We start from the raw sequence: 27,218 nt of genomic DNA on the forward strand, positions 1-27,218 counted from the left end.
GAATGCAAAATTAAATGTGGCTGTTCTGTGTCTCTAGATAACAGTAGTTTCCCTGATTATAGCAAAGCCTTGTACTGTGCCTCTTTAATTTAGGATCATCCTTACCTGTGATTCGTCATTATTAACTCATATTTTAAAGGAACCAGAAATGTTTCAGTTAGGAAAGTTATGGTTGAGCTTGAACGTGACCAATCTGATGTAAAAAATAATAATATACCAGTGAGATTTACCCGCAGCTGTTGTGCCAAACCCTGTCCTTGAAATTTCAACTTTATTGGTGTAAGAAGAGCCATAAAGGATGACAGACTCTGGCTGATTTTGCCTGCTGTTTCTCACATGGATGCTCTGGATTGCTTGGGGGTAGCAGTGGTGCCTGCTTTCTGAGCACACAGGCACACCGGTGGGACCCAGAGGCAGCTGTGGATTCAGCTCCAAACCTTTTCTTGGTTCAGGTGGAAGAAGATACTCCAGGGTTTGGTTTTTTTTTGTTTTTTTTTTTTTTTAAGCTTAACTGCCAATAAGCACCCACTCGGGCAAATAGTTATCACGTAAATGGTGCTGCTAAAACCAGTGAGATCGCTTGTGTGTTCGAGTGTGTGCCTACAGCGTGAGCGGGTGGTTTAGCAGCCCTGGAGGACTGTTGTGGGGGTACCATACACAGGCATTGCCTACATCACGGGGCCTCAGAGATGCCTTGTGATTCAGAGCAGCATTTAAGAGCTTTAATGGATTCAGTAAAGACACCCCTGGTGAGCACTGTGATATGATAGTGTTCCATGAATTGCCACAGCTTCCCAGTGATGCCATCCCTCATTTTTGCCGCTTGTGTGAATGGGAAATCTTTCTAAAAATGTTATACTGGCTTTTTCCTTCTTTGAGTTGCACTAGCTGGCCATAATTCATTTCACAACTTGAGTGTATGTTCCCAGATTAGCTGGTAGTCCTAACCTTGCAGGGAGGCAGCAAAACAATTTGAAGTAATTTATTCACAGTGGGGGCTGTACTCTGTGCTGGAAGACTTCTCGATGGCAGCAGACTGAATTGTTTACCATGCTCTTGTCCCGTTATTCCTAGATTTTGGTTGGGCTAGTGTCCAAACTGGAGGTGAGTGATGGTGGCGGAGGAAGGATCCATCCATCAAACATGGTGGAGAAACAAAAGCAGGAGACTGTCTTGATGTAAAGGAGACAGTAAAGCGAGACTCAGTTCTCTGCTTTACCACAGATTTTTCTATGGGATTGTTCTCCCTCTCAGGAGGCTCTGGGTTGGCAGTCACAGTAGCGGCCATTGCTCCCGTTGCTTGTACTTGCTGCTCAGAGTTCTGCTCTGAAGCCAGAAGTCATCCATATCACAAGTGACCACAGGGCAACAGCATAACAAATAATAGTTGTAACGTCTGTCCCATGAACAGTATTAAATGCAGCTTGTGCTACTGTCCTCCACATTTCCTCTTTGGTTTGCTTTCTGCCGTCTTACTGATCTGATTTATCCCATGTTTCTCTTTTTAGCTCCTTTTTGGCAGGAGGGTTAATTTAATTTTTTCTTGATTTTCCTTGCATTTTACATTATTTTTCTTCCTTTGTTATCTCTCTCTTCGTGCCTGCCTACTTGATTTCTATGTTCCTAGTTTCATCTTCACCTGTCTTTTGAGCTTTTTGTCTCCATTGCCTTTAGCTCCCTATCTCATCATTTTTTCCTCTTTTTTGGGGGAGGGATGTCTTATTTCCGCCCACCAGTTCATTTCCTCCTCTCCATTTATCTTCCTCTTATCTTCTCCCCCTAGCCCCAGTCCTATTTCTACCCTACAAATGTCATTTCTCCCCCTTCCTGCCCATCCTCTTCACACACACCAGTAAAAGAGACACAGCATGGGTACATCAAGGCAGGACAGAGCTTGTTCCAAACTGGCAGGGCATAGCTTGTTTCATGTGTGTTATTGAAAATGCAAACGCGCAAGAGGATGACTGTTCTCCCAGTTCTTTTGCTGAAGGATATATGAAGAACATCAAACACCTTTGTGGTCTTTTAGATCCAGACCATTTTCAACAGCAATCACATGAGTCGACAAGGGGATCCCTAAGGCAAATCATTCTCCTTCATCCCTACTTCGAATACGACTGTTTTCAAGGAGGTGAAAGTTTAACAGAAACGCTATCTGCAAGCGTTTCAACAGTGGCGATTTCAGCAATTACATGCTGAGGGTGGTATACTGTGCACTCTAACAGCATAGCTGGGATGTCCTTTTTTCCTCTTTTGCCTGCCTTAAATAATACTTTTTAAAGTGAGAGAAGAGAAAAATATGGTCATGAGAGAATATGGCTGTCTGGTTTTAGCAAGAGCTTGAAGATCACTGTGCCATCCTCTTGGGTTAAGATAGGCTGGAACAGTGCACCAGAGTTCATGGTGCTCCTACAAGGCTGGGATGGAGCGCAGTCTTTCAAGTACTCTGCCTACCAAAGTAAGAAGGAATTTTAGGAAAATAAAGACGACCTTATTCCCTTTCCCAGGCTGTGGGTCACACCTGAATGTGTTCCCTTTCCCAGGGGTAGCATCTTTGTGTGTTCTGTCTAGCTTTGTCTCCATGACTAACTATTCCTTTCATCATCCTCTCATTTTGCATGCCAAATGGGCCCTGGAATGCTGTGAATCACAGATCTATGAACTCCCCAGCCACAGTAACACAGCTCCTTTTCTGGTTTGCGTCTCCTGTATATTCAGGAACAGTTAGTCACACTTTTTCTGCTCTCTTTCGTCTGCTCTCTCACTGCAGAAGGAGTTATGTTTTTTGTAATTCTCCAAGCTGGTACAGTCCCCACATAATTTCTGTATTTTTCCCTGTAGCCCTAGTGCATGAATCATGTCAGAGACAACAGAGATTGAATGAAAGGAATTGCAAAAATCCTGGCTTCCATATGTGCTTCCTAGCTGGTGTAACATAGGGTAATCAGCTCTGCCCAAGACCTGGGAGCATGCTGGGGAGAGGAGGCAGCTCCAGTTCATCTCCCCTGCTAGGCAGTTCATAAGGGCTGTAACAAGAGGTGTCACATACTGCTGGGAAAATCTGTTGTCGTGGTTTAGCCCCAGCCAGCAACTCAGCACCACGCAGCCGCTCGCTCACTCCCCCTACCCCGATGGGATGGGGGAGAGAATCGGAGGAGTAAGAGTGAGAAACACTCCTGGGTTGAGATAAGAACAGTTTAATAATTGAAATAAAGTAAAATAGTAATGCTAATAGTAACAGTATAATAATGATAATAATAATAATGATACACGAAGCAAGTGATGCACAATGCAATTGCTCACCACCCGCCGACCGATACCCAGACAGTTCCCGAGCAGTGATCGCTGCTCCCCGGCCAACCCCCCCCAGTTTATATACTGAGCATGACGTCATATGGTATGGAATAGCCCTTTGGTCAGTTTGGATCAACTATTCTGGCTGTGCCCCCTCCCAGTTTCTTGTGCGCCTGGCAGAGCATGGGAAACTGAAAAAGTCCTTGACTAGCATAAGCAGTACTCAGCAACAACTAAAAACATCAGCATGTTATCAACATTCTTCTCCTACTAAATCCAAAACACAGCACTATGCCTGCTGCTAGGAAGAAAATTAACTCTATCCCAGCCGAAACCAGGACAGTATCCACCCCTTATTCTATACCATCTACGTCATGCACAGGCCCTCCCCTTTCCAATGTGTTCCAATTAATCACCACCGCTTTCCCTATCTTGATATACACACAGATATCATTCCCTTCGTCTATGGCCCATCCCTCTAAAATGTCCATTGAGTTCATTTAGCCCATGACTTTGGGTTCCATCTGTCATCACAGTCTTTCAGAGCAGGAGAGGTGGTGTGCAGTGTTGGACTGTTGCATGCTGAAGTCAGTTCTCATTCCAACATGGTTTCATCAAAGTTCATTTTCATTAAGCTGGGCAATTCTTACTGCAATACCATTGATGCGGCATATAGCAATCATAATATATAGTATTATATACTTAATATTAACCTACTATATTATTATATTAACATGCAGTTAAGAGATAACATATAGTTAAGAGATAACATACAATATTATAAAGCAATTAATATTATACAATTCAGTTCATTGGCTATTTTCACCCAAAATCAAATTCCCTTGAGGTACACATTGGGCTTCCCCATCCTTTCGCATCACCCACCAAGTGCACCCAGGTCCTTGAGCAAAAGCAATCCCACGAATGGGTTTGCCTTTGCCAGAGGGGGAAGTAACCCAGACTATCTTCCCCAGCATATTTTTCATGTGCACTACAGGAACTTTATCTCCTTCTACAGTACGTAAAAGTTTTGATTGGGCAGGGCCAGCTCGATTGGCAGATCCCCTGGTGTTGACTAACCAGGTGGCTTTTGCTAAATGCGTATCCCAATGTTTAAACGTCCCACCACCCATTGCTCTCCGGGTAGTCTTTAACAAACCATTGTATCGCTCAATTTTCCCGGAGGCTGGTGCATGACAGGGGATGTGATACACCCACTCAATGCCGTGCTCTTTGGCCCAGGTGTCTATGAGGTTGTTTCGGAAATGAGTCTCGTTGTCTGACTCAATTCTTTCTGGGGTGCCATGTCGCCACAGGACTTGCTTTTCAAGGCCCAGGATGGTGTTCCGGGCGGTGGCATGGGGCACGGGATATGTTTCCAGCCATCCAGTGGTTGCTTCCACCATGGTGAGCATGTAGCGCTTGCCTTGGCGGGTCTGTGGGAGCGTGATGTAATCAATCTGCCAGGCCTCCCCATATTTATATTTCAGCCATCGTTCACTATACCCAAGGGGCTTGAACTGCTTGGCTTGCTTGATTGCAGCGCATGTTTCACACTCATGAATAACCTGTGCAATACTGTCCATAGTTAAGTCCACCCCTCGATCATGAGCCCATTTATACGTTGCATCCCTTCCTTGATGGCCTGAGGCGTCATGGGCCCACCGAGCTATAAATAATTCACCCTTATGTTGCCAGTCCAAATCCACCTGAGCCACTTCAATCTTAGCAGCCTGATCCACTTGCTGGTTGTTTTGATGTTCTTCAGTGGCCCGACTCTTAGGTACATGAGCATCTACGTGACGAACTTTTACAACCAGGTTCTCTATCCGGGCAGCAATATCTTGCCACAATGCGGCAGCCCAGATTGGTTTGCCTCTGCGCTGCCAGTTGCTCTGCTTCCATTGCTGCAGCCACCCCCACAGGGCATTTGCCACCATCCATGAGTCAGTATAGAGATAAAGGACTGGCCACTTTTCTCTTTCAGCAATATCTAAAGCCAGCTGGATGGCTTTCACCTCTGCAAACTGACTCGACTCCCCTTCTCCTTCAGCAGTTTCTGCGACTTGTCGTATAGGACTCCATACAGCAGCTTTCCACCTCCGATGCTTTCCCACAAGACGACAGGACCCATCAGTGAACAGGGCATATTGCTTTTCATTTTCTTGCAATTTATTATACAGTGGGGCTTCTTCAGCACGTGTCACCTCCTCCTCTGGTGATATTCTAAGGTTTTTTCCTTCTGGCCAGTCCATGATCACTTCCAAGATTCCTGGGCGACTGGGGTTTCCTATTCGAGCCCATTGTGTGATCAATGCAACCCACTTACTCCATATAGCATCAGTTGCATGATGTGTAGAGGGGACCCTCCCTTTGAACATCCAGCCCAACACCGGCAGTCGGGGTGCCAGCAGGAGCTGTGCTTCAGTACCAACCACTTCTGAAGCAGCTCGAACCCCTTCATATGCTGCCAGTATCTCCTTCTCAGTTGGAGTATAGCGGGCTTCGGATCCTCTGTATCCCCGACTCCAAAACCCTAGGGGTCGACCTCGAGTCTCCCCTGGTGCTTTCTGCCAGAGGCTCCAGGTAGGGCCATTCTCCCCGGCTGCGGTGTAGAGCACATTTTTAATATCCTGCCCTGCCCGGACTGGCCCAAGGGCTACTGCATGAACTATCTCACGTTTAATTTGTTCAAAGGCTTGTTGTTGCTCAGGGCCCCATTTGAATTCGTTCTTCTTCCGGGTCACTTGATAGAGAGGGCTTACGATCTGGCTGTAATTTGGAATATGCATTCTCCAAAACCCCACAACGCCTAAGAAAGCTTGTGTTTCCTTTTTGCTAGTTGGTGGGGACATAGCTGTTATTTTGTTAATCACATCCATTGGGATCTGACGACGTCCATCTTGCCATTTTATTCCTAAAAACTGGATCTCCTGTGCGGGCCCCTTGACCTTACTCTGTTTTATGGCAAAACCAGCCTTCAGAAGGATTTGGACTATTTTCTTTCCCTTCTCAAAAACGTCTTCTGCTGTGTTGCCCCACACAATGATGTCATCAATGTACTGCAGATGTTCTGGAGCTTCACCCTGTTCCAGTGCTGTCTGGATCAGTCCATGGCAAATGGTGGGGCTGTGCTTCCACCCCTGGGGCAGTCGGTTCCAGGTGTACTGAACACCCCTCCAGGTAAAAGCAAACTGGGGTCTGCACTCTGCTGCCAAAGGGATGGAGAAAAATGCATTAGCAATATCAATTGTGGCATACCACTTAGCTGCCTTTGACTCCAGTTCATATTGAAGTTCTAGCATGTCTGGCACGGCAGCACTCAGCGGCGGTGTAACTTCGTTCAGGCCACGATAGTCCACTGTTAGTCTCCACTCCCCATTAGACTTTCGCACTGGCCATATGGGACTGTTAAAGGGTGAGCGAGTCTTGCTGATCACTCCCTGGCTCTCCAGTCGACGAATCAGGTTATGGATGGGAATCAGGGAGTCTCGGTTGGTGCGATATTGCCGCCTGTGCACAGTTGTGGTAGCAATCGGCACCTGTTGTTCCTCAACCTTCAGCAACCCTACAATCGAAGGGTCCTCTGAGAGACCGGGCAAGGTGGACAACTGTTTAATTTCCTCTGTCTCCAAAGCAGCTATACCAAAAGCCCACCGGTACCCTTTTGGGTCCTTGAAATACCCTCTCCTGAGGTAGTCTATGCCAAGGATGCACGGAGCATCTGGGCCAGTCACCATGGGGTGCTTTTGCCACTCATTCCCAGTTAGGCTCACTTCAGCTTCCAGTACAGTTAGCTGTTGGGATCCCCCGTCACTCCAGAAATACAAATGGGTTCTGCCCCTCTATAGTTTGATGGCATTAGCGTGCACTGTGCACCAGTGTCCACTAGAGCCTTATACTCCTGTGGGTCTGACGTTCCAGGCCATCAAATCCACACAGTCCAGTAAACCCGGTTGTCCCTTTCCTCCACCTGGCTGGAGGCAGGGCCCCTCTAACACTGGTCACAGTATTCGTTGTTCACTTCCTGTAAATGTGAATCAAAAGTTCCCTGATCAAGGTTGGAAGTAAAATTAGCCCTCTTACTCTGTCTCGGGAACTGCTCACTGGAAACTGGAGCTGCAATTTTCCTGGGAGAACCGCCTTTTCTAATAGTTTTTCCTTGCAACTCATGCACCCGTGCCTCTAAGGTTGAGGTGGGTTTTCCATCCCACTTTCTCATGTCCTCTCCATAATCACGCAGGTAAAACCACAGGGTGCCCCGTGGTGTGTATCCTCTATATCCTCTCTCTTGAGCATAGGGACGTTGACTCCTAATGGCTGAGACACTGGTCCGTGCAGGTGGGGAGTAGGACAGATCCTCTCTGAGTTGTTGGAACTCTTGGCATATTTTTTCAGACAGTTTTTCCACAGCCGAGACACAGGCCCGTAGGGAGGAAGAGAGCTTTTCTTCGTAGTCCCGGAGTTGTCTAGCCACTTCATCCACCGTTGGTGCCTCGTCGTCTTTCCAGGCTAGTATTGCCAACGAGTTGGAATACGATGCTGGTGCGCTCCGTACCACCTTCCGCCACATGGATTGTGTGCACCTGACTTCATCTGGGTCTTTGGTTAACCGCTCATCATTCAGGTCACTGTAAATCACCTCCAGCACGCCTAATTCCCTCAGGTACTGGATACCTTTCTCTACGGTGGTCCATTTGCTTGGGCGGTATAAAACATCCTCCTTGAAGGGATACCTTTCCTTCACGCTTGACAGAAGTCGCCTCCAGAGGCTGAGCGGTTTTGCCCCTTTTCCAATTGCTTTGTCAATGCCCCCTTCCCTGGAAAGGGATCCCAGCTGCTTGGCTTCCCTACCCTCTAAATCCAGGCTACTGGCCCTGTTATCCCAGCATCGGAGCAGCCAGGTGATGATGTGCTCGCCTGGATGACGACCGAAATCTTTTCGCATATCTCGCAGCTCACTCAGGGATAGGGATCGGGTGGTCACCATCTCATTTATGGGTTCTTCCTCCTCTGGTTCTCGTGATGGCCCTGGTTCATCTTCATCCCTTACTAAACGAACTGATTTCCTCGTGTATTTCTTCTTCTGTATAGGGGCAACTGATACCGGCGCAGGTTGGTTCTCTGGTTTAGCCGCAGTGCCTGCCACTGGGGTTGGAGTGGCTGCAGTACCTGTGGTGGGTGTTGGAGTAGCCACAGTGCCTGTGGTGGGTGTTGGAGTAGCTGCAGTGCTTGTGGCTGTGGTTGGAGTAGCCACAGTGCCTGTTGTTTTGTCATCAGATCCAGAGACCCTCTCTTTCCCTTGAGGGTACTGAATAGTGTTGAACAGGGCTCTGTAAGCATGGGCCAGTCCCCAGCATGTTGCAATGAGTTGTGTCTCTCTGGAGTTGCCAGGGTGAGAACATACTTCTTCCAAATACTTTACTAGTTCTTCAGGATTCTGCACTTGTTCAGGGGTGAAGTTCCAAAACACTGGAGGTCCCCGCTGCCCTAGGTACTTGCGCATACGATCCCACACACCCTGCCACTCATAACTATCCAGCCTTGGGGTAGATCTCTGGATGGTATTTTTAAACTGCTTACTGACCTTTATCAAAACGGAAACAACATTCCCAAGAATTATCAATAGAAGTATCTTAACTGCCCAGGGGTGTTCAAGATACAGGAAAGTTGTTGTAATGAAGGAGGAAACATCATAGAAGAAAGCAGCAAAGGTGCCATTCTGTATTTCCTCCACAACAAGCCTCTCAGAGAAAGAAGTGTAATTGCTAACTCTCTCCATGAGGTAGTACCCGAAGTACAGTAGTGACTTCTGTATGAAACCCAAATACCAAAGAATGCTCAAGGTCAGGGTTTTGATAAGGAGCCTCCCAAGCAAAAGATCATGAATCACTGCAGAGCATAGCACACTACACAAACTGACAGCAAGCTTTAACGCGTGCTGCAAAAAAAAGAACATGGTGCAGATCAGAAGAACTAATATCGTGACCGGCAACTGTTAACAGACTCCTTAATACACTCTGATTAATCTGTTGTTATCTCAAGCCCCACGTTGGGCGCCAAAAAGGACTGTCGTGGTTTAGCCCCAGCCAGCAACTCAGCACCACGCAGCCGCTCGCTCACTCCCCCTACCCCGATGGGATGGGGGAGAGAATTGGAGGAGTAAGAGTGAGAAACACTCCTGGGCTGAGATAAGAACAGTTTAATAATTGAAATAAAGTAAAATAGTAATGCTAATAGTAACAGTATAATAATGATAATAATAATAATGATACACGAAGCAAGTGATGCACAATGCAATTGCTCACCACCCGACGACCGATACCCAGACAGTTCCCGAGCAGCGATCGCTGCTCCCCGGCCAACCCCCCCCAGTTTATATACTGAGCATGACGTCATATGGTATGGAATAGCCCTTTGGTCAGTTTGGATCAACTATTCTGGCTGTGCCCCCTCCCAGTTTCTTGTGCGCCTGGCAGAGCATGGGAAGCTGAAAAAGTCCTTGACTAGCATAAGCAGTACTCAGCAACAACTAAAAACATCAGCATGTTATCAACATTCTTCTCCTACTAAATCCAAAACACAGCACTATGCCTGCTGCTAGGAAGAAAATTAACTCTATCCCAGCCGAAACCAGGACATCTGTCTAGCAAAGTCCTTGGATACCTCCTGTTCTTGGATGGATGGTGTCCTTCATGTTCACTTCTTGTGTGTGTGTGATGTTTGTTGGTAAATGAATGTATTAAGTTTGGGTAGAAAGTTGCAGATTTTGTCCCATCTGCATTGCTGAGATTTTGAAAATATTGTCCATGAATAGAAATGAAAAGTTAGAATGTAAAATTACTTTTGGAAAATATGAATCCAGTTTTCAGACCAAAACCATTGATTTCCGTGATTTCAGAATATTTAATTTCTAATTTATTTGTAAATTGAAGTATAATGTTGATCAAACTGAAACTCCAAAACTTTAGTTTCTAAGTCATCCTGTTGAAGTAAGGTAGCTCCATCAGTTTCAGATTACTTTTTTTTTAAACTGGACATTTGTTAAAAACATATTTTTTCCCGAAGAATGGTTTCATGAGTCAACATTTTTTTCAAAGCTTTTTTTTTAAATTCCAAGTTGGTTCCTTCAGTGCCTTTTCACAACTGATCTATCACTTGTAGTTTCTTAATTCTGACTGGAAGAACTTACGGGATGTATAATATCTTCAATACAAGCAAAAGCAAACATGAAGGTGATGTAGCATAATAGTAGCATAGTACTATTGTTTTATTTCCAAATTTTTAAATAATAAAGGAAAACTTGTAAGAAGTAGGGGGCATTTAAAATAATACCCTTTTATTTGTTAATTCATTTTAGTCAGTACAGAAGTCTTTCATAGTTACATATCAAGACCTGTGTCACTGGACTGCTGCTTACTACAATGGTGTGAAAACTACAGAAATTGTAATCATAACAGATTGTTCTAGACAATAAGATAGATACATGTTATTATAGATTTTATTTTACTCAAGGAATATATGTTTTTGTTTGAGTTGTACTGTTTAAACAGCTTCCCCACAAGACTTTTAATGCATATTCTGGTTCTATTTGCAAGATAAATCATGTTCCCTTGACAGGACCAAATACCAACTGCAGCACAGTGCTGTATTCAGTTAAACATCTCCTTCCTGTAGCAGGTTACCAAGTCTTCCTGTCTACAGTTAGATGATAAGTATTCAAATGCTTAATGCACCTCCTAAGGGTATTTCAGTCTTTCTTTGCAAAATGTTTTCTGTGTAAAGGCAAAAGTTTTCGCTGCTTGCAAAGTGATCCCTTGCTCTTGCAGCAATTAGCATTAACTGCAAAAATGTACTTGCTGGTCTGTAAAATGAGTGTATTAGTGAAGGCACAGATCTCAAATTCTGTAAATTAATTTAAAAAAAAAGGGGTGTTACATCAGCAGACCAATTCATCAGTCCAAAAGACAGAGTTTTAGTTCTTATGCAGCATGTGTTTTATCCCTGTTGCAGGCCACAGGTGATCCCTAGCCATTCCTGCAACCAATAATGAAGAAATATTTAAGTCAGGATGCCAACTTTGGAGAGTTTTAATTTTACATTTATCAGTGTATTTTTGTTCTGTCTAATCAAAATTTAGGGTTCATTGGTTTCTGAAGAACAATAACACACTGTAACACTACTATGACAAAGGTAAGGCCAGACTTAAATGTATTCAGGGAAATTAAATGTAGCTGCTTTCTGTGTCACAATGTTAAATTCCTTCTTGTCTAAAAGGGATTAATGGTCTTAACAAAGAATTAATAATGATTTAATAGGACACCATGTTTCTGAACGAGTTCAAAATTGCAGCGTGTTAGGAGGTATGTGATATATGGGTGTTTCTGCCTCTCAGCCTCTCCCTCCACAGCGGGTTGGGTGGGTGCAGTCAACTTCTGTGGCACACAGGACAGTGGATCTCGCAGACGTGCTGTTTTCCAAAACGGCGAGACGGTTCAATGGTAATTTGAAAGTTAATGTACCGCACTCATGTGACAGAGAAGGCATAAGGGACTTGGCGAGAACAGGGAGTGGAGATAGCTTGTTACCCTTGAGAGGGGAAGGTTAGTTTAATATCTCCCTGTGAGCAAAAAGACTCACTAAGACTGAGGGAACCTTGAAAGCTTTGGAGTTCAGGTCCTGGGTGATTATTCAAATGATTTTAGCGTTCCTCTCAATTGCTCTAACTACCACCATCCTCACAGTACCTTTTCAGTGGAGTTGTCCTTCGAGCTGCCCAGCATAGCTGCGGAAAGCTGGCACACGTGCCTGTAAATCCCTGGAATAACATGTTAAGGGAAACGTTCAAACTGATCAGCTTGCCTTCCACAAATTCCCTCTGGGTTCAGCCCTGCTGTTGCTCCTGGTTCTTCACAACCATACATCCCTGATCTTGCCACATGCATTAAGGATTTCAAGCTGTAGTGGAAGGAGGCAAAGGCAGACTTCTGCCTCTGCAATTGTAAATGGTAACTCTTAACCTTTTCTCTGTTCCCCATCCTAAACCTCTTCTTTCAGTGAAGGAGAACTTCATCTGTGCAAAAGCAGGCATTTGAATACTTAAACCTGTGAAGAAAAATTGGTCTTTTGATTAAATCGAGTTCTCTATAAAAAATGTGGGGTTTATGAAAAATATACTTTCTAATTAAAATAAGTCACTGTAAAAGTGAAATATTTTAGCCTCCCAGAGTTTTAATACTGCCAGTATGTCTTACATAGTTGCAGCTTTGTTGATCCATTTCTGTTCTCGTTATGTGCCAGGTGCTGCAGTTCTCTTGCATTTCTTGTCGCGGGAGGTGGAGGCTGGCTGTACACAGCATCGTCTCAGCCTCCCGAGGACAGAGACTGAGGAGCACTGTGGCTCACAGTAGCTTTCTGAGAAGCTCAAGAGCTTTTAACAGTGATGCTAGGTATAATATGGCACTGCAGAAATGGCCAAATTAAAATATTGTGAGTTTTGCATGAAATCTTTTGGTTCTCAGCTCAAAGGGGCGTGTGTTGGGTATCTGAATTGCCACCAAAAATCAATCAGTCTGCCAAAGCAGCAGTATCTTTTAATTCTTTTTTCAGTGAGGGCTGGGGCTGGGCAGATCTGTGACTGTGTATTGGTTTTTCAGGGTTTGGACATGAAACTTCTCGTAATTTCCTGGAAAGCCAAACCTACCTGACTTCACTTGCTTCTGGTGTGTTTGCAAGTGGAAGACATCTCATGTGCTCTGGCCCCAGGCCACGCCATGCCCCTTCTTAGGAAATGCTTGGTTTTTCATTACAGATCTCTGTTTACAGTGTTCCAGGATGACATAGTATTGAGAAATTTATAAAACAAAACCAAAAACCAGCTCTAAGGCTAAATGGTAGAGAAAGTGATTGCTGTCACTGTCCCTTCTGGTACTTTGAAATAAACACTTTGCAGTGCTGGCTGTGGACCACTTTGAGCCACTGTATGTTTCTAGCAAATTTTTTTGTTTGCTGAAGTTGACTTGTTTATGTACCTTAAGTAAGACCCCCCTCTTCACAGGCCCCCTCATACGCTTATTTAAATTCCACATGTTTTTGGCCGCTGGTGAAGTATGGTCTCACATGAACAAAAGCCTTTCCTGCCGTGTCTGGGCTATCAGTCATTTCATAGGTGCAGAAAACTTACACATTTTAATCTCTCCTGTACCTGTTGGCATTTCAGCTGTATTTCTTCTTGAACTTAGCTGTCTTCCAACAGAGGGGAGGACTTCTCATGACTGTTTTTAACAAATAGTTGACTTTCTTTATGAGCTTGTTCCTTGTCCTAATTCATGTGCTGGGAGTTAGTCAATTTTACCTCTCAGTTTAAAGCTGTGATACTCATATCCTCATGTAGGAAAACTTTGAAAAAGCAGTTGTTAAATCGTTTCAACAAACAAAAACTGATTTTCAAAATTATTTTGTTGTGCCAGACTTGATGGTCTTGTGTTGCTTCTGTGGACAGAGAGTGATGGCATAGGACTTTCTGCACAGTATTTATAGACACCTTGGAGGAAAAAGGATTTTGCAGTCTGTGTGCACCTTCAAGCCATGTTTCTCCTGGTAAGACAGGCCAGTCCTTCAGCATGTGGAACATTTGCACTTGCAGAACACATTTGGTGCCTCCTCAACTCCAAGGCAGTGCAGTGGGTTCAGACCATCACAAAATGAAACCTTACATTATCTTCACATATACACCAACACATTTCATGTAGTCTACTGAGAATCTGCTAACCGCATTAGGTGAACTGTGCTGGATTTGAAATGGCAGAACTTTATTATGCATAACCAGACCCTATGTTTCCCTCTCAGTCCCAGAATGAAAAGCCCAGAATCTGCAGCTGGTCTGGAAAAGTCTGCACCAGTTTTTAAATTATTTTATTGAAGTAGAAATAAAATTTGGGGTTGTTCAAGTTATTACAGGCCATTTTATAGCCCTATGTGCATTCTGGTGCAAGAAACCATAAGAACTATTGCTTCCTTCAACTTAAAAGCTGTATTGCAGGAGAGCTAGGAAGCTTTCCACAAGTGGGTGGAGAGTGCCTCAGAGCTCTTAATATAATCCAGAGATAATCTTAAAAGATGTGTGACAATCTTCAATAACCTGAGATCCAGATTATCCAATAGATATATTAAAAGGTATGTGGCAGTGATGTTTCCCCATCACTCAGAAGGGTCACGAGGACATACAATGTAGGTCTTGGAGCCTTGATCTGTTTCTTGGCTGCAGCAATGTGAAACCTTGCTTGCTTTTATGTATTTACTCATTCATTTGTTTGATGGAGATTTTTAATTGAATGAAGGGATACCATTATGCTCAAATACCACTTCAGACATTAGCAAGTACTTAACACTGCATCATATGAACCAACTGTAGAAAAATGATGCTTCAGATGAGGCATTTTATATCATTCTTTATAAAGAGATATATTTTCTGGGAGAATGGAATTACAGTAATTGCAACTTGAACTTGCCATCAATATTTAAAATCATCAAAAACATTTGAAATTAACACCAATTGTATGCAAACAGAAAAATTAGACTTTTTTTAAGATACTGATTCTGGTGAGGCTTTGAGAAGACCAGCCTTTGAGTCTGTGTTTCATACATTTGAGAGCTGTGCTGAGCACATAGCAACGGAGCTGCACACAGCAAGGCAATCAGCAGAGCAGAATGGCTCTTGACATCTCATCTCCTGCCATTAGAAGGAGGGATCAGCCAAATGAAAAATGATGCACTGATTCCATCTGGATGACAGTAATGCCCAGGATGACAAGCCCCTGCTTATTTTGCCTTTTATAAATATTTTTATAGTAAAGACCTTCCAGGTTCCTTCACTAAATGTAGACCTCCAAAGACAGTAAGTTAATTTTTGTTCACTCTGCATTTCCTACAAACTCTAAAAAGGGTCTGGGTACAGAATGCTATGTATTTATACAGTGAAGTGCTGAAAGTTGGGAAGCATGGCTTTAAAAAAACCCCACAACCCACCTTGCAGCTTGTGGCTCCTACTGAGCTGTGGACTAAGCACAAAGCAGGAGTCACTGACTTGCAGAGAAATCAGCTACTGCTAGTAAGACCACCACCAACAATTTAGAGAGAGAGAGAGAATCTCCCAGGTCTGAGCCTCTACCCTTATGCTTATCCTCTAATCTGAAGAAGAAAAATGCTATTTTACCACTGTTGAAAGATTTCCGAGAAAGCCCAGTTTTGGCCAGAGCTGTGTGTGAGCAATATGTGGAACCAAGGGGCTCACTGCAGAGGGAAGCTCTAGATGTGGTTGGTCTTTGTCTGTGGGTTGGAACTAAAGTGCAAGGTGGGCTGCTCTGAAAGTGCCACCTGCCTCTGGCTGCTTAAGTAACCCTGGTGCAACCAGCTAGGACATGAAGGGTTTGCTTTTCAGCTTGTGTAGAACCAATAATTTTATTTATCAGTCTTGTAGCCTTCCTTTCCAATGTGTCCATCACAGGGTCATGAGGGCACTTCAGGAGTCCTTAATGCTTGAGTCCTTATTCACTCAAATTATAGCTACCAGATGTTCAAGTTCAAATACGTGGGGGTGTGCTAAGTCCACCTTGACTGTTATATGTATATATACTATTTTTAGGGCTACATATCAAGTATATGAAAGAAATGCACATAAAGAAGTGCAGTTATTCAGTGAACACCTGAAGTATCCAGGCATATGTATGAAATGGGTGACTATAGGGTAGCCTATAGTAGTAGCTGGTAACAGGACACCTACTGTAAAAAACTGTAACAAAATCTGAGTAAGTAGATACATTCACACTTTAGATTTTAGTTTTGTTTTACTAATGAATATGCTTGTTTCTTTCAATTGGTAATTTTCAGTGGTAATACACATATTCTCGTTTCTCCAACTCTGTCTTTTCTCCATCTCTGTATTTTCTGGAGGTTTTTTTTGTTTGGGGTTGGCTTTTTTTTATATTGAGGGAAAATCACAACTGATGAGACTCAGCAAATGTGTTCATGTGATAAATATATGTAGTGCTGTCAGGAAGTCTGCTTATATCTAATAAGCAATATTTAGGACTCAGGCTTTGGTTTATCATGGAAAGAGAGAGAGAAACTGCTTATGATAACCAGAAAAGACATACCTATATCTATATTCTGCAACATATTTCTATAGCTGCTTCAAAATGGAATGCAAAATCCATCAAAAATCTTGAAAAATCTTGTGCTGCATTCCCTGGAGAAAGAAAATTTAAGACTGTGAAAGCTTCATGAGTGTTTAATAATAGTCTTTTATAATCTTGACTAAGCAATGGTGATGATGTATTGCAAGATTAATACATAAATCATTAGGAAACTTTAGTCATTTTAATACAGCAAGTCTGTGTTTTGCTTAATTCACTGATTCATCCTAAGGCATATATTGAAATTTTGTGTGGCCTTTCATTAAAAACCCCAGCATGTCACCCACGTTTTGCATCACTTGTTTTTTAATGGAGCACATAGCAATTGGGTTGTTCTGCAGTTTGATCTTGGCGCACTCTGCCCTCCAGGCAAATTAACACGCTGGAAATTGGGGAGCGTGGTGATGGGTGGGGGGAGGATGACACGCGCAAGACAAGCTCAGTATGAGAGGTCTACGTCAGGAAAACTTCACTGCTAGCACTGGCCAAGTTAAATGTAGCTGTGTGTTGGTCACTACAGTCACAGGTCCTCTGAGCCTTTTGTTGAAGCAAGACGTAGTAGGGAAGGGAAAGGGTGCTGTCACTGCGCCCTTCTTTCAGTCGGTCTGTATCGGCTTCCTCCACGTGTGTGCATAATGCAAAAGCAACCGTTAATGAAAGAGAAAGAGCCGAGAGCAGAGTGAGAGCTTGTGCACAGGAGGTGGGGAGGAGGTGGTCCATGCGGAGCAGCAATTTTGTTTCCCCTGTTACTCAGTGGGTACCCTGAGCTGACAATGCTCTTCGCTAAACATGGTACCACTGAACGTAAATGGGAGACCTCTACTGAACACAGAAACCAGAGTAAGACTGGCTGCCAAGGGAAGTGCTAAACATGGATCCCGTTTTCAAACTTGGATAGCAGCTGAGTCCATATTTAAACACCTAATTAGCCACTGCAGGCTCGGGTTTGAAATTGGCATCTCATTACTTTTTACAAATACATTGCCCCAGCATGCTAGGGAGACTGGCTGCTGAAGACAGCACCATGGAGATGAATGGTAAAATCAGCTAATCAGCTTCTGGTGAAAAATAATAATAATAATAATAACAACAACAATAATAATAACAATAATAATAATAATAATGATAATAATAAAAAATAAATCAGCAAACCACAAGGCACTCACTCATGCCAGAATTTAATACTTACTTATTTTGTTTTGGGAAAAATACAAACCAATTCCTTTCTCTTCTCCTCCCTAATTTTTGTAATGACATTTCAAACTTGTCAGTCTACGGTGCAAAAAATCTTAACCCAAAAGTAAGAATTTCTGCTAAAAATTAATTGAACAGAAAATGCATAGTCTGCCTTCTCCTGATCCTTTATTCATCAGTGTAGAATCAATAAAACATTATTTTAAAAGGAAGAAGAAGGTCTTGTATATAGCTGCTCTCTTGGCCAGATTTCAAAGCAGCTAATTAAATCCTGTCTGCCTTAACTCCTCCTGTAGTTTCCATTTAGTGAGTTGTGCATTGCCCTATTTTATCAGCACTGACTTGGCAAAATGCTCTAGGGCAGCATCCCCCAGGCAAGACTGTTTTCTGTGGTAGGAAGAATGGTCCACAGAGGCCCCCACTCAAAAAAGTGGGTGGGCATGAACTTCTCCAAGCTACAGACGCCAGGCATGCCATTCCTTCCCACTGGATTTCTTCCCATTAAGTCCTAGCTCCGCTTTTCCTAGCTGCTGACCGTGCACAGGCTTGCCGTACCGCAGCGTGTGATGTCTGGCATCACTCGAGCCTGCTGGGCAGTATTTATTCGGATGGATCCCTGGGCAGTCAAACACCAGTACCTTCTAGCTCTCTAGCTGTAGCTAGCAGTACCTTCTAGCTCTCTAGCTGACTGGCCAGCGTGCGTGTGTACCCCTGGGAGCTGGGAGCAACCAGTCTTTTGCCTGGCTGGCCACCCAGTTAGCAGGTAGAGTTTCTCTGCTTGAGAGTCTGCCTGCCTTGCTGTGAGGCATGGATACCCTGTGTCTTTAGGGGTCCAAGTGTCACAGGCACCCCACGTGCACTGGTGTGCCAGCACAGTTCGCCGGTAAGCTGTGTTCTGCTTTGGGCTGTGCTTCAGTTGGCCTCTTGCATGCACTTTCATTTTAGAAGGCTTTTAGAGCCTTTAGAAAATGAAAGCAATGTGGAAATGCATAATGTCAATATTATTATTTTATTTAGTATGCAATTATAGTTTCATTCAGTGTAGAAAATGTACATACAGAGCACAGAGCGCCACGGGAGGCTGGTGTTAGATGCATAGGCTTTAAAGCCAGATAATTCCATGTGTAAGAGTAACACATTTTATGGTTTTAAACTGAAAGAGAGTAGACTTAGATTGGACATTAGGAAGAAATTTTTTACTATGAGGGTGGTGAGACACTGAAACAGGTTGCCCAGAGAAGTTGTGGATGCCCCATCATTGAAAGTGTTCAAGGCCAGACTGGATGGGGCTTTGAGCAACCTGATCTGGTGGAAGATGTCCCTGCTCATGGCAGGGGAGTTGGACTAGATGATCTTTAAAGGTCACTTCCAACCCAAACCCTTCTGTGATTCTACATGTATGTGCATGGGAGATGCAATCATGCTACAGGTACAGGAGCCTATGTGCTCCTACTTTTCTGATACATAAAGTCAAGACCGGATGTGATGAAATCAAGTAACCAGTGCTGATTTTTTTCCAACACAGCATTTAAACAACATGAACCTAATAAGAAAGGGTCTCATGAACAAAACAGCTGTTCAATGAAAACCTTGTCAGTTCTGTGTCACAGGTTATTCCTCTGTCTTGTGTAGTCCATTGATGTCAGATTCCTGAAAAGCAAAAAGCACACACAGAGAAAATGGGAAGAGAGCAGGTGATCATTGCAGGGGCTCTGCCAAAAGTGTCTGCTCTGTGTATCCAATTTTATACCCTTCATATCTATAGTATGTTATTGAAGTCTGATTCCCTGCTGCCTTGCAAATCATTTGCATCTCTGCTCTGTGATATAAAAGGCTTCCTCACTGATTGGGTAGCTTTTTATATCTTCTCAGCACTTGGGTTTCTCTGACATAGATATCTATGCAAAGTACAAGGCTTTTGAGGATCCGGCCCTTGTAGTTCATGCTTTGTTGCCACAAGGTAAGTCAAAACAGCACTCGTGCAAAATGTGGGAATGGGAAGTCATGGGGAGCATTCACCCCGCTCCTGCCTGGCATCTGAAGGTTACTGAAGGCCAGACTAGATCCAGGCAGAACAAGTCAGAGTAGTCCCTAGCCCTGCTCCTCTGCGAGCCGCTTGCCAGACAAGATCACTCTAATTCAACTTGGGAAGCTTGTCCCGTGCCTCAGCTTGCATTCTCCTCCGGTGGGGGAATGGTGGCACCGATGGAGAAGTGCCAGGGTTGGCTGCCAGCTGGCTGCCGGAGGCGGCTTTGGATGAGTGCTTCTTCCCATGGGTGGTGTGAGCTCTGCCCTGCACGGCTGCGCAAGTGAAGCTCGTAGCGGCTGAGGATCTGGTCCTTCAAGTTAAAAGGGTTGAAATATGCATGAAGCGTGAGGTGACATTTTGAGTGTCTCAGATCAGAGCACGGACGTTACTGAATTTAAAACATAACTGCAATTTCCTGACTAATGCCAAGGCACTTTTATATTCATGCAATGATTGTTCTTTATTCTTAAAATAGCCCATTTTGCCCTGAGGCACAGGTGATATCTTTATGATGATGGAGCTATGTTACCCAGCACGTTACAGCTCAGACCGTTGGTTGGCGCAAGGGCTCTTTATGATCAGCTGTCCTTTTTTATTATGTCTCAATTTATAGAATGCTTTTGTAGCCTGTTTGTTTGTGATTTTCTTGAACAGGAATAGAGCAGGGAAAAAAAAGCAGAAAAAAAAGAGGTGCACTAGAGAACCAGTCCTGTTGTCTTTTACTTCCTGTAGCTGAGCTGTACAATTTACCATTGTGTCTCCAAGTTTCTGAGTCCATTCAGATAACACGAACAGTTAAATTGCTTCAGTAGCCTTATACCTCTGCAGAGAGTCAGTCTGTTTGCTAGCATCCAGGGCTTTCTGTGGTAAAGTGTACAGGATATTATAAATGAGGTATTCAATGAGAATGAGATAACAAAAAGAACTCTGAGACATCTTTGCTATTCATTCAAAATAAAAACCTTGCACGTAGTAGCAACCACAGAAAACTGAAGGCGGGCTTTTCAGCAGAGTAGGAACATCCCCAGCCTGGGTGTTTGCTGCAGTAAAGGTGAAGGTGTAGGGGATGGAGCTGTAGCTGCGGGTGTCACAGAGGTAGGACAACAAGTCGGGGGAAGGAGAGAGCTGGGAAAGAGATCTGCTTCTGGGTGGGTGCCCCTCTATCTCCCTCCACCAGCAGTAGCTGCTGCCCCATGGACCCTAACCCCTGGCTCCACACTGGCAGCAGCAGCAAGCAGCACGGCTTCCCCAGGATCTGGCAGAGGCAAATGGGATCGGGACCAAAGCTGTTTTGCTGCCCCCAGGAGCCCGTTGCTTTAGGCTCCTGCCTGCTTTGCCTATGAGCTGTCTGTAATGCCAGGAATTACCTTTGGTTCTGCTAAGCACAAAAAAGGTTAGATGAGAGACTGTAGTAATTACAAGAGTGAATTGTCATGGCATAGGAATTTGTGGCAGTGATGCTGAGGTCCCAGTCGGGAGGAGCATTTTAAACGACATACCTGCTAATTTGCCTGGAACTAGCCTGCTTATTAAAAAAAAAAAAAAAATACTGCTGCCTGCATGCAGTGAAACCCAACTAATCAGCAGTTCCTAGAAAGTTTGACTTGAAAGAAAGGCAGATTCAGCATCCAGATGAGAGATGTGCACAGCAGTTCTCAACAGGTAATGTTTTGCTGTACCTCCCGGTATTTGTGTGCCTTGGTCGCACCTCCTGTTTGGCACAGACCCAGCCAGCCGTCTTTGCTCTAAAGGCTGTATATGGCATAACTGTGGTTACACCTGCAGCCGTTCTCCTTGCCCCATCTTTTTATCCATCTCTTTAGCTGTGCGTAATCTGGTGTGTCACTGGGGCAGGCGCAATGGTTGCCTTACTCATCTGTACTGTGCCCAACACGGGAGCCTTCGTCAGAAACTAGTAGGTCCTGCTGCAATACAAATAATAATAACCAGGAGTGGTATGATCAGGCATGGATTTACTGGGTGGGAACAGGGTATGTATGTGTGGGAAGAGAGCAGTGAGGAAGGGGAGAGTAGTTTGAGGGCTTCTAGGTGATGGTATCCCAGAGATTGGTGCCTCAGCATTTCTAGTTTAAATAGATTGACATAGCAGGTACCATGTAATTTTTTTTTTTTTCCCCTGCCATAAATCAGACTTGGTGTCTGACGGAATAATCACCAGAATTCCAGCAAACAACACACCTGCCAGTGAACAGCTGTTTCTTCTGATGACTCATTGTATAACTCTTTGTTTGCTGGATATCACAAAATGCAGTACGTTTGATGTTTGTGCAATTTTGTTTTCCTTCTGATTATTTTAATGTGCATCTCCCTCTCTCTTTCTCTGCTGTATACAGACGTTCGTATTCACCCCATGGAGCCTATGCCCAAAGCAAACTTGCCCTCGTGTTATTTACGTATCGACTACAGCATCTTCTGACTGCAGATGGAAGCCATGTGACTGCTAATGTAGTAGACCCTGGAGTAGTGAATACTGATCTCTACAAGCATGTCTTTTGGGTTGTGAAAGTGGCCAAATGGATGACAGCCTGGCTATTTTTCAAGGTATGCAGTTTTTTAAATAATTTTGTTGCCGTGCTCCTACATTGAGAGCTGTAGTCAGCATGGAGCTGAAGGTGTTTCGGAGTTTATCATAATGTATGGTATTTATTGCGTTTCTCTGTGCTGATGAGATGTACAAAACTGATAAAGACAGGCCTTTCCCAGAACAGACACTTATTTTAAATGGAGGGAGTGAGCTGTCATTGTAGGGGAAGGGAATGCCTTTCACTCTCTGTGCCTGGGCACTGGTTATCTCTGCTCTGATCTATCCATGTGCCTTTGTGCATGCATGGGGCAGAGCATCATCCTAACGTGGAGCCAGAATATGCAAAGTGTTCCTCGGAAATGTCTCATACGTCCTCTTACTGAGAAGCGGACATGATCTGGCATGGTCTACGTGTACGCAACACGTTATAGAGAAGAGGGCAAAGGGAAGAAGGAGGGTGTACAAAAATGGTGGACTCCAGGCTGTCTGGGTCCAGACACTAGTGCTGTGGGAGGTGGAACAATTTTCATTTAGCTTTTTCATCCTAACACATACTTGTAATGGCACCTGATTTTCTATTATCTATTCCTGGTCCGCATTAGGAAACTTAAAGCTGTTTGATAAAACCGATCCAGAACTAGGGCAGACCCAGTTACGGTCAACTTTAATAACATTTTGTAGTGGTGTAAGTAGATCAATCTGAAATCAGTTTAGCTGCGTAGGTGCAATCTCCTCATGCGGACAAGCCTTAGGAGGACATGTGCTGAGAAAATGTACTGCTTATAACTCTTTCGGAAAGTAGTTTTGGATTAAGTGAAAGGAACCTGATTCCATTAGAGAAAATTAAATGTCCTAATTAAAATGAAGTATTTTAGATCAAGGGGCATGTCCCACAAAGCAAATTAATTTTAAACTTTGATATGGAAATATCACTAGCTTTAATTTTAGAAATGAAACTGCAGGCTGGAAGAGTGGCTGTAAAATAAGATGCAAACAAATAAACCCATATTTAAAAAAAATAATAATATCTTCTAAGTACACCTTGAATATTGCAATAAAATTGTAATAGGAATGCTCATAATATGTAATGCATTCTTAAAGAAGCAGAATGCAGCTTTGCCAGACCGTATATATTAAACTTGTTTTGCCTCTTGTGATTGCCATTTTAAATATCAGTCTCAAGTGGTGGTGTTTTGTCATTGGACTTACTTCACCTTGCTAACATAACAGTTTCATGTAGATGTTTAGGTTGTGCTCAGCATTTCCTCTAGAGCCACAAAAGTCTGACAAAACTTCCATGTCTGAGAGTGAGAATTGAGTCATCTTGTTTACAGCACTCAATCCCATTCAGTTTTATTGGTGTGCCCAGGGAGACATTTTTGCGTTATACTGGCCATGTTTAGACACTGAATGGGATGTCACTGAACACAGATAAAATGAGTTTGGATTTATCACAAGAGGGAGTCTCATGCTTACAGCTTTAATAGTAATGCCACCGATAGTTCCTGATCACTTCCTATTCTTTGGATGAGATACCACTCTAAAGGAATTCTGCCTTGCAACAGGCAACGGACAGACAACTGACTTGCATGGAAGTGCGATGTGTGTACTACCTGAAAAGCAAATGCATCAATTGCTTTTTGAGTCAGAATAACTTCAGGTTTGGGTAACTGAATGCTTCAGTTATCGATGTTGAGATCTTCACGTTTTTATATAATGCACGATGTGTTTTTCCTATAAGTCAAAAGAGAGGGAAACTCTTACTTTCACTCTTCCCATCCTCCCTTAGACTTCTGAGTTACAGCTCCAACTTCTACTCTTTGCTTATTCCTTAAGATATGTGTATGTATTCAGGATTGACTTTGCCTTCCTTTCTCACATTCAGGAGCACTTCATCACACAGGTACGCCCTGTTCAGCTCTGGCAGAACTGCATCACAAGGCGATGTTTAGCTCCATGGCAAGCTCACGTTGAAAGCCTGCCTGGTGATTTCAGTAGCACTGTACTGAGTGCTGTAGTATCCAGCATTCAAGCCTGGGTGGGTCTTGTGTTGGACTCGTGCACTAGGGTAAATTTCCCCTGAGAAAAGTAAGAAAGCAAGTACGAGAAAATTCAGTTGTCTGACAATATTAACTGATAGTTGGTATTACGGATTTCTTCTCCCCGGGAATTTCGTTCCCGAGTGCACATATATGAATCTTCCTTCTAGGATTATGGCAGTAATGCAGTGAAAATGAGGTGATAGCTCTCTAATCATATTGGCTCGACTAACTTTTATCACCCTGAAGTATTCCGGAGCGTTTTCTAAACTCATGCAGGAAATTGCTTCACCCACTGCAACCTGGTGCTTGTGAGAGCCAACACAGCCCAGATAGCTCCGGTGAGGAAATGCATCACGGATTTATCACATCACATTCCCTCAGGAGAGAGTCAACATGTTGTCTGATTTAATTCCAAAATATTGTGGCAGAGCCTCCACTACCTTTAAATGCATTTCCACTAGCACTGGTCCCAGTTGAATTCAAGTCAGATACTTCCTAGGGCTTGCAGCCTGGCCCCGACTCTTGCTGGGCTGCTCATATTTGAGGTGGCTCAGTGTGGCAGACAAGGCTGTCGGCTCAACATCCGCCTCAGAGCCGCCTCAAGATATTTAGGTACTTAAGTAAATAAACCTACAGTCTCGTAAATAGGCCATGATACGTACATATAATTTACTCAAAGTATTAACAGCTTGAGTTTCTCAGAACTGTGAAACATTGTCTTCTGGTCTTCGTACGTAGCTCAGTAAAAATCTCTGCCAAATCTGTTTGGTTTTTTTTTTTTTTCCTCAGCAAGCTGCAGTGAGAGGCACCCCTGTAGAAATAAGATAGGCCAAGCTAAAGGAGCCAGTGACAGTCATAAAAATTGTGAAAGGAATGCTTGCCCTTTAGAAATGATAGTTTCATTCTTTCTCAGCTCGATTCTTTCTCAGGAAAGTTATTGTCTGCTGTGTTACTTGTTCTTTAAATTTCCGTTTTGCAAATGTTTTCTCTACATTTTTAATAAACAGGGATTGCACCTGTCACACTCAAGAGAGAAATTACATTTATTCCTCAAAAGAATAAATTGATTTCTATCCCTATGGCTTCTCAGTAAATAAAAGCTGGCGAGCTGTCACAGTTCTTTTCAGAGTGTAGTGAAATATGTTATCCCTTAGGAGTTTTTAACATAAAGTGATCTTCTTTTTGAAGACATAAATCCAAAGTAATAAACAATAACTAATTAATAAGAGAATAATAGCCTAAAAAGACATTGGTCGGGCATCAGATTGCAATTTAGCCAACTGTGCAACACACCAGTTTCAGTGATGGGTACTGTCCAAGCTGGAAGCCGGGAAGGTACCATTTCCCTCTCAAGTGTTTCTGCTTCTGCTACAGATACTGAATATTCATACTTAAGCCAGATGGCCTCTGCTTGTGATACAATTAAAATGCCTTAGAGCAAAAAAAATGTTGGCTCTCATTAATGTCCAGTGGCGGGGACTGTTCTGCTTCGTACGACTTCATTACGCCATCGAAGTAGAGACATTTCCTGCATAGCAGCGCTGTGAACTTCCCCCAAACTTTCTTTATGACAAGCTGGGTGAATGTGTCATTATCAGATACGGAGTATTTGGTCCTTTCAGCTGCCTCAGATTGGTATTTAGGAAGGCATTGTGGAAGGCAGACTACACATCAGATCTTGTCTCAGCTGTCATTTCCAAAGACATAGTGCCATGTAAGTGATTATTGACTGACAAACTGAAAATAAGTAGGATTAGTGACACCGCTGGCCTGTAAAAGTGAAAGGAAAGGCTTCAAGAATACAGCTTAGAAATCAGCCAGGATAAACTAGTTAATTTCTTGTATCTGTCAAAATAGGCTTAACTTTAGCATAATTTTCCTATAACATTTTTAAAGAAATGCTTCCAGTCTGTAAGTGCTGATAGAAAACAAGATCTAAAGAACCTGGATTCATCATTACGCCAGAGGACATAGTCATGCAGGTCTTATTGCAGCATTTCTTATTCAAACTGTCCCTTTGGCACTGTGAATGTAGAAAATTCATTTCATCCTCCCCCCCCGAGGTGTCAGAAGACAAACACATCACCACACAATAACGCCAGCTGTACAGAACGAGAATAATTAAATTCTACAGCTGAAAGCAGCAATTCATCAGCATCAACATCTTCCGTCCATGTGAGTGTGTGGTCCTCACATAAAGCTAGTCTGGAATTTTCTCACAAGATGAAAACTCCTTGCAGAAACACGTCGTTTGTGGTTAATTTTTACAAAAGGCTTTTCAGATCAAAAGTGGGATTCTGGTCAAAATCAGAGAGAAGGAAACTGTCTACTTTACCCCAGTAACTCTGGTATTTAAACAGGTCCCATGTTTGTATGCATTGGTACACGTACAGGGATTTAAGCCTCAGAGCCATAGGACTTCTTTTTTCCATCTAATAAATATCTGCTTATTCATACAGCCATGGGATGATTCTAGGGGGAAAGATGGAGGGACCCACCTGAGAAGGATAATGAGCAATCCACCTCTGAGCCACCAAATCCTGGTGATCTGTGTATTTTGCTTGGATGTGAATCCCTGCACTTGGGTAGGCACCCAGGTCCTGCCTGTTAGTGGGGCATGTGGATGCAGCTTGCCTGCTTTATTTATTCTAACTGCTAAATAAGAAGGCTTTGGAGCATGGTGTGTTTTGTGTCTGTCCTGGTTAGGATAAGACCCCTCTGAAGGAGGCTGATTCAAAGTGCACACCTACGCAGTATTGGACCCTGGTCTCCACTGAACCTGTCGTTCCCCTGCGGTCCCAAGATAGCATTATTTCTGTGTGTGTTTTCTCAGGTAGCTGAAATATTCATTATAAGAGACACATTGAGAGTTGCCGGAGAGTGTTTTGATGGCAGGAAAGTGAAGGATTTGTATTGCATGC

General features: G+C 43.5%; 1 protein-coding gene across 1 annotated transcript in view; it reads left to right on the forward strand.

The window, feature by feature from the left end:
* Positions 1 to 27,218, forward strand: part of DHRSX (dehydrogenase/reductase X-linked) — a 174,993-nt gene that overhangs the window by 123,438 nt on the left and 24,337 nt on the right. Inside the window, exon 7 of the mRNA XM_075727609.1 lies at positions 22,065 to 22,272. Within this exon, the coding sequence (XP_075583724.1) occupies positions 22,065 to 22,272 (208 nt within the window). The remainder of the gene's footprint in view (positions 1 to 22,064; positions 22,273 to 27,218) is intronic.

The sequence above is a fragment of the Pelecanus crispus genome, chromosome 1 (assembly GCF_030463565.1).
Source record: "Pelecanus crispus isolate bPelCri1 chromosome 1, bPelCri1.pri, whole genome shotgun sequence".
Classification (NCBI taxonomy): domain Eukaryota; kingdom Metazoa; phylum Chordata; class Aves; order Pelecaniformes; family Pelecanidae; genus Pelecanus; species Pelecanus crispus.